The sequence below is a fragment of the Carcharodon carcharias genome, chromosome 2 (assembly GCF_017639515.1).
Source record: "Carcharodon carcharias isolate sCarCar2 chromosome 2, sCarCar2.pri, whole genome shotgun sequence".
Classification (NCBI taxonomy): domain Eukaryota; kingdom Metazoa; phylum Chordata; class Chondrichthyes; order Lamniformes; family Lamnidae; genus Carcharodon; species Carcharodon carcharias.
In genome coordinates, this window is record NC_054468.1 from 229,800,896 (window position 1) to 229,813,374 (window position 12,479).

General features: G+C 44.6%; 1 protein-coding gene across 1 annotated transcript in view; it reads left to right on the forward strand.

Moving 5' to 3' along the window:
- aig1 (androgen-induced 1 (H. sapiens)) overlaps positions 1-12,479 on the forward strand; it is a 128,733-nt gene that overhangs the window by 66,513 nt on the left and 49,741 nt on the right. Inside the window, exon 3 of the mRNA XM_041216874.1 lies at positions 4,868-4,969. Within this exon, the coding sequence (XP_041072808.1) occupies positions 4,868-4,969 (102 nt within the window). The remainder of the gene's footprint in view (positions 1-4,867; positions 4,970-12,479) is intronic.

Consider the following 12,479-nt stretch of genomic DNA (forward strand, 5'->3'; position numbering starts at 1 on the left):
TCAGCTCTGCTTCCACCACCCTTGTAGATGGCGAGTCGTACAGTGTCTGGGGGGGGTGTGGGGGGTGTGGGGTGGGGAGGAGAGGCATTGGTAAGACTTTGTGACCATACGTTTCAAAACATTCCCGAATTCAGACTATGATTCTCGACTCCTCTGAGGGGCCATGAACCACACGTCTCAGAGAAGCTGAGTTAGATTCCCCAAAAATTGTTGAGGGGGGAGGTGGTTGCTGAGAGATGCCTATCCTAGCAATGGAGTCACCCAGGTCAGGATTGTAGGGTGCACGCTCACTAGTCGCACTATCCCAGCACAGAAAAATTGGGAGCATCAGGAATTTTTCTTTATTCATTCAGGGAATGTGGACATCACTGGCTAGGCCAGCATTTATTGTCCCTTGCCCTTGCTCAGTCAGAGGGCTTTTAAGAGTCAACAACATTGCTGGGTCTGGAGTCACATGTAGACCAGAGCAGTTAAGGACAGCAGATTTCCTTCCTAATGGGCATTAGGGATAGGTTTTTACAACAATCATTTCATGGTCACTTTTAATTCCAGACTTTTTATTGAGTTCAAATTTCACCATCTGCCATGGTGGGATTGGAGACCAGGTCCCCAGAGCATTACCCTGGGCCTCTGGATTACTAGTCCAGTAACAATATCACTACTCCACCGCCTCCCCTTAGTGAGGGAGGGAATCCCAGAATCAGATCCTGCCCGTCATCCACCATTCTTAAATAGCTCTGGGGCCACTGCAGCTCTGTGACAAACGGACCCCAGCACAAACAGGAAATCCTCCCTCTTCTGTCCAAACCCCATAATTACTATAGCACACCTAGCCCATTTTAGATGACTTTTTAAAAAATTTTACAGAACTTTAAGTCAGCAACTCATTTTCAAAAATGTGTAAATTTTAAAATATTTGCATCAGTCCTTTTTCTTTGGTGCTGGCGTTTGATTGACATTTCTTGGTTTACAAAAAAGTACGGTGTTCTAATGTGTCATGTCTGGAATAATCTTGTTCTGTTATCTCCAGATTGCTTCAATGTATACCTGCAGAGGTGTCAATTTGTTGTGCAGTATTGTAATGAATGTAATTTCAGTTTACCTTAGCATCCTTCTTTCATTTATTCCAATTTTATTCATAGTTTTCGTTTTAAAATGCTGTGTGCAGACATCACATTACAACCTACATTAGATGCTGTGTTCAACTGGAGGTTGGTAAAACTCTTTAATTGAAAGCAGGTTTTATATTTAGTGGAAAAACTAAAAGGAAGCAGGTGAAAAATACTGGAACAGATTTAGAGACGTTGTTCTTTAGATAGAACAAGTTAATGCCACTAGAGAAAATACCATTCTAGTTCCACTAATAATTGGCTTAATTAATGGTTCACTAGGTGCAGACAGGTTTAATAGTGTATGGAAATTGCAGAGTCATGTTAATTACTGTACATTTTCCATTACAGTTACTAACAGTACCAAGCATCTTCATTGTTTTATTGCAGTGACGCTACTGCACACACAACAATCCAAGCATGTATCTTTATATCCAGTAACAGAGCTAAAACCTCACCCTATCTCCATCATTCAACAATGGGACACATCAGAACATAAATTGGCCCAGATCATCCGATCTCCAGATCATTGGAGACTGTACAAACCCCCTAAGATACGTGCTGGGACCCCTCGGAATCCCAATGCACCGACTCTGTGGGAATTGCCCAGGCAGTTTGAACTTCCCTTGGGCTATTCTCCTGCTCCTTGGGACCCTCTGAAAAAGTTCCCAACTCTGAGTTAGCGTTGGAGACTTCTGACAGTTCCAACCCTGGATAGTCATCCAGGACAAGTTAGACAGAAAAATCCTAGTCTAGCACCCGGGTAACTATGTAACTGACACCCGAATCACTCACACTGACCCTCTACCTCCCCACTCAACGCCTGACTACCTTCCTTACCACCGCCCCTCTCACCTTCACAGCTCTCCCCTGACTCCATTACATTCTCCCAGACCCCCGACTCCCCCCCAACCCGACAAACTCAACACCCAATTGCCCCAACCCCCTCCATCTTCCCCCCCCGACCCGACCTCACCACCCAAATCCCCCAACTCCGGCCGAACCGACTTGACCTCTCGACCTCACCACCCGACTCCCCCCGACCCTCCGACTCCCCCCCGACCCATCCTCAACCAACCTCACCACCCCAGCTGCCCCCTCTACCCAGCTGCCACCCTACCACCTTACCTCACCCACCCTACCCCTTACCCACTTATCTCACCCACCCTACCATCTCACCCACCTACACTTTCACCCATTCACTCACACATACTCATAACTAGCACATGGAAAATCTTCTTAAATGTCCCAGCTTTCCAGTGTGTTAGTGAACATTTACCATAATATGGTGGCCAGTGCCGTAAAAAGGGGGCGTGTCTTGCCTCCCCCCCCCCCCCCCCCCCCTCCACCCCCCCCCCCCCCCGCCCCACAATGATCCAGCAACACGAGGAAGCAGTCGGAAGTCCTGGTCGAACTGTGGTGCGGTGCAGTAAAGGAGGAGCAGAGTGGCAATCCGACAGCGATTGCCAGAAGATTCGGGCCACTTAAACAAAACCAAAGGCAGAAAGTGCTGAAGATACTCAGCAGTCAGGCGGCACTTGTGGAGAGAGAATCAGGGTTAATGTTTCAGATCGATGACCTTTCATCAGAACAGGGGATCAAAACTCAACAAGTTTTGAGCGAACAGGGAGGCAGAAAGCCGGTGGGGGGGGGGTGTACGAGGCAAGAACAAAAGGGAAGGTCTGCAATAGGTGGAAGGCAGGAGAGGTTCAATGACCAAAGGGATGATAGCGCAAGGACGTGATGGTAGGGAAACGTTTAAGAAAAAGCTTGTATTTTTATAGCGTTTTTTCACGCGACAAACAAAAGATGAGCCTCGAGGAGCTGTAAATGACAGAAACAGAATCATTACCGGTGAGCTGCTGCCTGAAGAAATGTGAGCAGTGGTTCCAATGGCCAGGCCCACGTTTAAAAATGAGCAAGTTAGTGGTGAAAAGGAGAGGGTCATTCTCACTCGACAGTGCTGTGGGGGTGTTCTCAATCCTATTGGGCAGGCGGGCTGTTAAAAATCGTCCGGGAGATATTGTGCATTGCTCCCAACATCTCCCACCACGGAGCAGGCAAGAAAGATGCCTTCCAGAAACCCGGTGTGATCCTTCTTTAGATATCAGGGTCTTAAGGAGCCTTCAGGCTCCAACTACAACTTTAACCGTGGATTGAGCAAGGAAGGAAGTCATTGTGGTCTTCCTGCCTGGAGGAGGACCAGAAGAGTCTCAAATATGCATGTTTTAAATTTGTAAACTGTTCTTGTGAGTCCAGGCAGCATTAGCACCAGCCTCCTGAACCACAGAAGGTAAATTTAGGCTCTCCTCACCAGTGGGTCCTCTTCCTATTCTCCCTAAAGGATCTTCCGAGATCTTTCAACCCCCACACAACCCCACCCGACCACCCACTCCTCACGACTTTTCCAATTCCCACCCCTGGTTAAATAGACCCTCTAGTTACCACTGAAGCAGACACCACAAGTAGGTTCAGCTTACAAACTACGGTTTATTGGCAGAAAAAGGGATTGATAGAAAGCTCTGCACCGCAGGCTTCATTTTGAAAGTTTTAATTAGGTCACCCTTGAAGTCTCTATTATTTTTAACAAATGGTATTGCATAATTTTCCACGGAAAGTATTTTGTGTTACAGAATCACAGAATTGTTACAACACAGAAGGAAGCCATTTAGCCCACCGTCTCTGCATCAGCACTTTGAATGAGCAATTCACCGAATGTTATTCTCCCACCTTTACCCCGTAACCTTGCACATTCTTCCTTTGCAGATAACAGTCTAATTATCTTTTGATTGCCTTGATTAAACCTGCCTCCCCCACACTCTCAGGTAACAAATTTCAAATCTTAACCAGCCACTGCGTGGGAAAGATTTTGCTCGTGTCTCTTTTGCTTCTTTTGCCAATTACTTTAAATCTGTGCCCTCTCGTTCTCGATCCTTTCACAAGTGGGAACAGTTTCTCCCTATCTACCCTGTCCAGACACCTCATGATTTTGAACACCTCCATCAAGTCTCCTCTCAGCTTTCTCTTCTGCAAGAAAATAACACTTCCAACCTCTCCAATCTATCTTCAAAACCCAAGTTCCACATTCCTGGAACCATTCTGGTGAAACTTTACTGCACTCTCTCCAATGCCTTCACATCTTTCGTGAAGTGCGGCGCTCAGAACTGAACACAATACTCCAGCTGAGGCCAAACTAGTGTCTTTCACAAGTTCAATATAACCTCCTAGCTCTTGTACTCTGTGCCCCTATTAATAAAGCTTAGGATACTGAATACTTTTTTAACCACTCTCTCAACCTGTCCTGCCACCTTCAATGACTAATGCACCTATACACCCAAGTGCCTCTGCTCCTGCACCCCCAGTCAAAGTTGTATCTTTTACTTTATATTGTCTTCCTACTAAAATGAATCACTTCACATTTCTCCACATTGAACATCCTCTGCCACGTTTCCATACATCCCACCAACTTGTCTACATCCTTTTGAAGTTCTACACCATCCTCCTCACCGTTCACAATGCTTCCAAACTCTGATACAGCGGCAATGTAGTTACAGCAAATGTTTGGTTTGACGAAGGAAGACAGAAACAGTTATCACATTGAAGTAGGCTCCGGAATGAATTCAGTATCTCGCACAGGCAGGAGCAACATCAACTTAATCCAAGGCCTCATGTGACATGTAAGAACCAGCCTTTACACTACATGTTTTCGGGAAAGAATAGATATTGTTACTTCACCACGATTTCTTGTTCCCTTGCAGATGGTGGTAGTAACGTTCTGGGCCTTATACTTATATGACCGAGAGTTGGTTTATCCCAGAATCTTGGACAGCTTTATACCGCCATGGATTAACCATGGAATGGTGAGTACAACAGGGGCACATTCATTGAAAGTTGCTGAAATTTGACAAAACTGCTCTGACTGTAGATGATTTTTTTTTGTGTGGGGTGAGTGCAGAAGAGAGTGAAGAGGAGAGTGAAGCTACCTGCCTTGGGAAAGCTTCGAGAATGAGCTTCCTTCCAGTGCCGCTCACCTGTACCCGTTTTCAGGGGTTAATTGAATCCTGCCGATTCTATCCTGCATCATTATGTACGATTTACATGCCTTTTTCTTTAAACAATGGGCCAGAGATACCCAAGGTGCCGCCTTTACACAGAGTAAAAGGGAAAGGACACATATGTTCTTTCTCAGAGGCACAAGGTTAACTGACAGGACTGCGTCCCAATCTGGATCTGGCCTGTGCTATCCGAGTCTTTCCCCTGGTTCTGCTGTGGGTGTTTTCCTCCAAAGATTAAGGAACCTCAATAATGCCACCAAGAGTTCAATACTCATAGTCGCTTGGTAGTACAGAACCTGAGCATTGCTGAAAAAAGAGACATGCTGTCGAAGCTTTTCATCTTGGCATTCATTAGGACAGACACAAGAATGCCAAATTTCAAAGGGACAACAATTTGCACTTCATAAGAAAAAGGTGCTGATTGGATGGCAAGTCAGCTCTGTCTGGCTGAGGCATTACCATGGAGAATGCAGTGCGGAGTGTGCCTTTTTAAAAAATTAATCAAAAGTCTGGAGGAACAATAGTTCCCTGATGCATTGTCCATGGCAATGTTTCACCCAATCAGAGCTGACTTGCCAACTAATCAGCACCCTTTTCTCATGCATTATGAATTGTTGTTCCCTTTAAAATTTGACATTCTTGCATCTGCCCTGATGAGTGCAAGATGAAAAGATTTAACAGCATATCTCTTTTTTCAGCAATACTCGGTATTAATAATGGGAACATGTGAAAATTTTCTACTGTAAAAAAATTAGCGGTGCTGACCTTGCAAACTTGAGTTGCATCTGGTGAGAACATTATGTGACACTTGGCATTAAAGTGAGGGATTCGTAAGCAACACATGAGTAAAGTGAAACTCTTAAAACTCTCTGTCTTTATCACCTTATCTCTAGGGAACTCAACAAGTAAATTTGTTTACTTTAAATCCTCTTGTGTCACAGGAACTGGTTGTAGTGGGAACAATCCAAGGTGGTAAATTGAGACTATCACACGGGGTTACATGTTTGCATAACATCAAAACATGTTGAACTGTTTAGCTTTTTCATTCTATCACATATTCATGCTAAATGATGCCAAGTACCAATGATGCTAAATGCTCTTACTGACTAACAAGGGAAATCCGTGGGCTGTGACTTTGGCACAGGTGACACAAGGCAAATTGGTTGTCTTGGTACATTGCTACTTAATTGGTCAAGTTAACGAGACTGATTCTAACTTGCCCAAATTGATGTTAGTGAGAACCTAACAGTCACAAAATGGTGTAGGTAAGCTTACCACTCGACTGACAGTGATGTTTCTGCCATTTTTAAAGGGATCCACGGGTTTCACATGTTAGGCCCCTTTCAGTATGCAAACTGGGTTGCTGTGCCATACCTAGGAGAATGTTTGCCACTCTGGGAGGCAATGGGTTTTAATTCATTCTTGTGACGTGGGCATCACTGACTAAGCCAGCATTTGTCGCCCATCCCTAATTGCACTTGAGAAGGTGGTGGTGAGCTGCCTTCTTGAGCTGTTGCAGTCCATGTGGTGTAGGTGCACCCACCGTGCTGTTAGGAAGGGAGTTCCAGGACTTTGACCCAGTGACAGTGAAGGAACGATGATATATTTCCAAGTCAGGATGGTGAGTGGCTTGGAGGGGAACTTCTAGGTGGTGGTGTTCCCATCTATCTATTGCCCTTGTCCTTCTAGATGGTAGTAGTCATGGGTTTAGAAGGTGCTGTCCAATGAGCCTTGGTGAGTCCCCACAGTGAACCTTGTAGATGGTACACACTGCTGCCACTGTACATCACTGGTGGAGGGAGTGAATGTTTGTGGATGGGGTGCCAATCAAGCAGGCTGCTTTATCCTGGATGGTTTCAAGCATCTTGAGTGTTGTGGGAGCTGCACTCACCCAGGCAAGTGGAGAGTATTCCATCACACTCCTGACTTGTGCCTTGTAGATGGTGGGCAGGCTTTAGAAGTCAATGAAATGAAACCAACAAGCCTCCAGAGGTTTTTTTTATATAAATTAAATTAAACATTTATTAATTTAACAACAGATTTAAACACATACACATGTCTGCAAATTACCTATAAAATTCTAATCGGACTAGACAGGGTAGATGCAAGAAGGATGTTCCCGATGGTGGGGGAGTCCAGAACCAGGGATCACAGTCTGTGGATACGGGGTAGACCATTTAGGACTGAGATGAGGAGAAATTTCTTCACCCAGAGAATGGTGAGCCTGTGGAATTCGCCACCACGGAGAGTAGTTGAGGCCAAAACATTGTATGTTTTCAAGAAGGAATTAGATATAGCTCTTGGGGCAAAAGGGATCAAAGGATATAGGGAAAAAGCAGGAGCAGGCTATTGAGTTGGATGATCGGCCATGATCATAATGAACAGAGGAGCAGGCTCGAAGGGCTGAATGGCCTACTCCTGCTCCTGCTCCTAGTTTCTATGTTTCTGTGTTTACTACCATAATAACTTTGAAACAAATGCCCAAATTAATCACTCCAGGTAATCTTCCCCAAGGCAACAATAACTCATAGACTTAAAAGGATACCAGGCAAAACATATTTTATCTTACAAACTCAGAATGAGGTTCTTTTCAGTTTGTTTCCTTTGCAGACAGTGACAGGCTTACAGGTGGCTTAGAGCTCACATGTCTCTGTCCCACACATAAAACCCTTTTATGTACTTACATAGCCTTACTTTGAATTTAAATTCTCAAAAAGTTCAATTTAAAATAATTTCCAATAACATTATATACATTAATATCTTCACGACAGTATCAGATTTGCACGATCTGCAGTATCTGTTTCTTTGTTAAAATCTACCCTAATATTGTTATCAGGCCAATTGCAGATACTGAATGGTATCTCCACTGAGCAAAGGGTGTTCTTGGAGCTACAAGGTATTATAAAGTTATAAAGTATTTTCAACATAGAAACGTCTCTTTCAGCCCAACAGGTCTCTGCCAGTGTTTATGCTCCACACAAGTCTCTTCCCACTCATCTAACTCTATCAACATATCTTTCTATTCCTTTCTCTAGTTTCCCCTCAAATGTATCAATGCTATTTGCCTCAACCACTCCCTGTGGTAACAAATTTCACATTCAGTTTTTCCTGAATTCCCTGTTGTTTTTATGAGTGAATGAACACGTTAAGGTCTAAGAGCAGCTGAGGGGCAAGCTATATTGAAGTTTCACACAAATAAAAAATTGAAGTTGGGAATTCTCCCATGTGTTTCCATCTCTACCTTTCAGGAAGTGCTCAGCCTCCACTAAACAACTCAATGAAATGCCATTGTTCCACTGGCCTCCTCCGGAGGTCCCCAGCATCATAGATGCCAGTCTTCAGCCAATTCAATTCACTCCGCGTGATATCAAGAAATGGCTGGAGGCACTGGATACTGCAAAGGCTATGGGCCCTGACAATATTCCAGTAATAGTACTGAAGGCTTGTGCTCCAGAACTAGTTGTGCCCTTAGCCAAGCTGTTCCAGCACAGCTACAACACTGCCATCTACCTGGCAAGGTGGAAAACTGCCCAGGTACGTCCTGTCCACAAAAAGCAACTCGGCCAATTACTACCCCATCAGTTTACTCTCGATCATCAGCAAAGCGATGGAAGGGATCATCGACAGCGCTATCAAGCAGCACTTATGCAGCAATAACCTGCTCACTGACGCCTGGTTTGGATTCCATCAGGGTCGCTCAGCTCCTGACCTCATTACATCTTTAGTTCACACAAGGACGAATGAGCTGAACTCGAGGTGAGGTGAGAGCGAACAGGCAGCTTTTGACCGAGTATGGCATCAAGGAGCCCTGGCAAAACTGGAGTCAATAGGAATTGGAGTCAACGGTTGGAGTTATACCTAGCACAAAGGAAGATGCTTGTAGTTGTTGGAGGTCAATCATCTCAGCTCCAGGACATCACTGCAGGAGTTCGTCAGGTTAGTGTCCTAGGACCAACCATATTCAGCTGCTTCATCAGTGGCCTTCCCTTCGTCATAAGGCTGGAATTGGGGATGTTCGCTGATGATTGCACAATGTTCAGCACCATTCGTGTCTCCTCAGATACTGAAGCAGTCCATGTCCAAATGCAACAAGACCTGGACAATACTCAAGCTTGGGCTAATAAGTGGCAAGTAACATTCGCACAAAACAAGTTCAAGCAATGATCATCTCCAACAAGAGAGAATCCAACCATCTCAACTTGACATTTGGTGGCACTACTATCACTGAAATCCACACTATCAACATCCTGGGGGTTACCATAGAGCAGAAACTGAACTGGACCAGCTATATAAATACTGGCTACAAGGACAGGAAAGAGGCTGGTAATTCTGCAGAGAGTAACTCATAGCTTCACTCTCCAAAGCTTGTTCACCATCTACAAGGCACAAGTCAGGAGTGCGATGGAATACTCTCCACTTGCCTGAATGTGCACAGCTCCAACAATACTCAGGAAGCTCGACACCATCCAAGACAAAGCAGCCCACTTGACTGGCACCCTATCCACCACCTTCAACATCCACTCCCTCCATCCCTTCCGGCCAATGGCAGCAGTGTGTGCCATTGACAAGATGCACTGCAGTAACTCACCAAGGCTCCTTCGACAGCACCTTCCAAACTTGCGACCTCTGCCACCTAGAAGGAGAAGGCAAGCAGACTTTTGGGAACAACAAAACCTGGAAGTTCCCCTCCAAGCCACTCACCATCCTGACTTGGAAATATATCACCGTTCCTTTACTGTCACTGGGTCAAAATCCTGGAACTCCCTCCCTAACAGCATTGTGGGTGTACCTACACCAAGTGGACTGCAGCAGTTCAAGAAGGCAGCTCACCACCACCTTCTCAAAGGCAACTAGGGATAAGACCATAAGACCATAATACGTACGAGCAGAAGTAGGCCATTTGGCTCATCAAGTCTGCTCTGCCATTCAATGAGATCATGGCTGATCTGACTCAGCTCCACTTTCCTGCCTTTTCCCCATAAACTTTGATTCCCTTACTGATTAAAAATCTGTCTATCTCAGCCTTGAATATCCTCAATGACCCAGCCTCTATAGCCCCCTGTGGTAAAGAATTCCACAGATTCACTACCCTCTGAGAGAGGAAATTCCTCCTCATCTCTGTCTTAAATGGGCGACCCCTTACTCTGAGATAATGCCCTCTGGTCCTAGACTCTCCCACAAGGAATGGGCAATAAAAATGCTGTCCTAGCCAGTGATGCCCAAATCCTGTGAGAAGAATAATAATTAAAAAGTCCCTGTGCTGTAGGGCACTGCGGCATTGTGCTACCCACCAGTTTAGACTTTTTGTTCGATACTTGGAGATGATGCAACATGGATCTCCATGCCCGGTATTGTATTATCTTTCAGAAAAGGCTAAGAGCTTGCATACTTTAAGTTGTTCTCATTCTTATATTCAAGCTTTATCATAGCACATCTGTCAGAAAATGGAACTCTCTTTGCCAGGTGTGTGCCCCCTTCACCCTTGCCCAGGTATTTGTGACAAGGGACCTATTTAATTTCAGCCAAGTGCTGAGCGATGGTGAAAATTGGACACGCATCATCTGCCTTTATTGTTGGGCAGTATTAAATACCAAAGTAGTTCTGTTTCTCCTTCAATATCTCAAAGATACAATCTACAAGGGAGTCGGGTTATGGGGGGGTGGGGGGGCAGCCAGGCAAGTGAAGTTAAGGCCACGATCAGATCAGCCATGACCTTATTGAAAGGTGCAGTAGGCTTGAGGGGCCGAGTCCCCACTCCTGCCCCTAATTCTTTTGTAAGCAAAACTTTTAGCTCAAAAAGGGAAGGAGAAAAGTTTCAGTGAACTTTACAGTCTCCTCTCTGAACATATTTTGCATGATTTTCCCTGCACTTCATCTGTTTGTTTGCAGTTGTAGCCATAGAAACTGTATTCACACCCATTTAGTTCGGGAAAATCAGTCCAGAGCAGATTCTTTGCATATTGTCAGTGTTCCTCTTACAAATAAGTTTACAATATTCATAACTGCAGGCTCAGATGAAGTAGTGGATTGTGAGAGCAAAGCCTTAACACTTGTACCCCTGAGACATGTTACTTTCACTCCTTACTGTGGCTGTTTACAGAACTTACCTTGTGACCCGGGTCAGTAATTGGTTGAGAGATCGGAGGCAGGAAGGAGGGATAGAGTGTAGTTTGACTAATGTGGTGTGACAAGTGTTTTTCTCTGAGGATCTGCTTTTCACCACATAAGACTTAGATGAAGGAATGGCAAGTTGTATATCAAGTTTGCAAATGACTGTTACTAAGTGCAGTAAGTTCTGTTGAATGGGACCAGGAAGATTCAAACGGACATAAACCAATGAAGTGAGTGGGAATAACTATAGCAAATAGAATTTCAATATAGGAAAATGTGATATCATCAACTTTGAATTTAAGAAAGTCAAATTGGAATTTTTATTTCTGAGCTGTAGAGGAGCAGAAGGATTTGGGTACTCATGTGCACAAGTCACTAAAAGATAATTAGAAAGGCTAATGGAATGTCAGTCTTTGTCTTAAGCAGATTAGCACCACAAAGTGGGTAAGCGCCTCTTCAGTGTATCGAACCTTGATCAGATCCCAAATGGACAGCTGCTTTCAGTTTTGGGTACTGCACCTCATGAGGGATATACCATATATTGGCCTTGGACTGGGTACAGCGCAGATTCACCAGAACTATAGCAGTACTAAAACGACTGACATATCAGGTTACAAGGGTATGTATTGCCTTGAGTTCAACAGGTCCAGGGGTAATCTAATGAGGGTGTTCAAAATGACAATAGGTAAGATTCAGAGCATCTAATTGCCCTGAATCATGGCATCATGGAATGGTTACAGCACAAAAAGAGGCCATTCAGCCCATCAAAACCCTCCACAAAAGGAATTTACCTTGCCCCACCGCTTCTCTTCCAGCCCTGCAATTTATTTTCCCTTCACGTGGTTTATCCAATTCTTTTCTGAAAGTTGTGACTGAACCTGCCTCCACCATGCTCTCAGGCAGTGTGTTCTGGATCCTAACCGCTCACTGTACAAAAAGGTTTTCCTTGGTGGCATCTTTGGTTCTTTTGTTAATCACCTTAAATCTGTGTCCTCTGGTTCCACCAATGGAAACAGTTTCTTTCTATCTACTCTGTCCAGACGCCTCCTGATTTTGAACCTCTGTAACAAATCACCTCTCAACCTTTCCTTCCCCAAGGAGTACAGCCCCTGCTTCTCCAACTTATCAAAGTAACTGAAGGAGGGTGGGGGAATCAAGAATAAAGGGGAATAATCTTGAAATCAGAGCCAAGTCATTCAAGAGT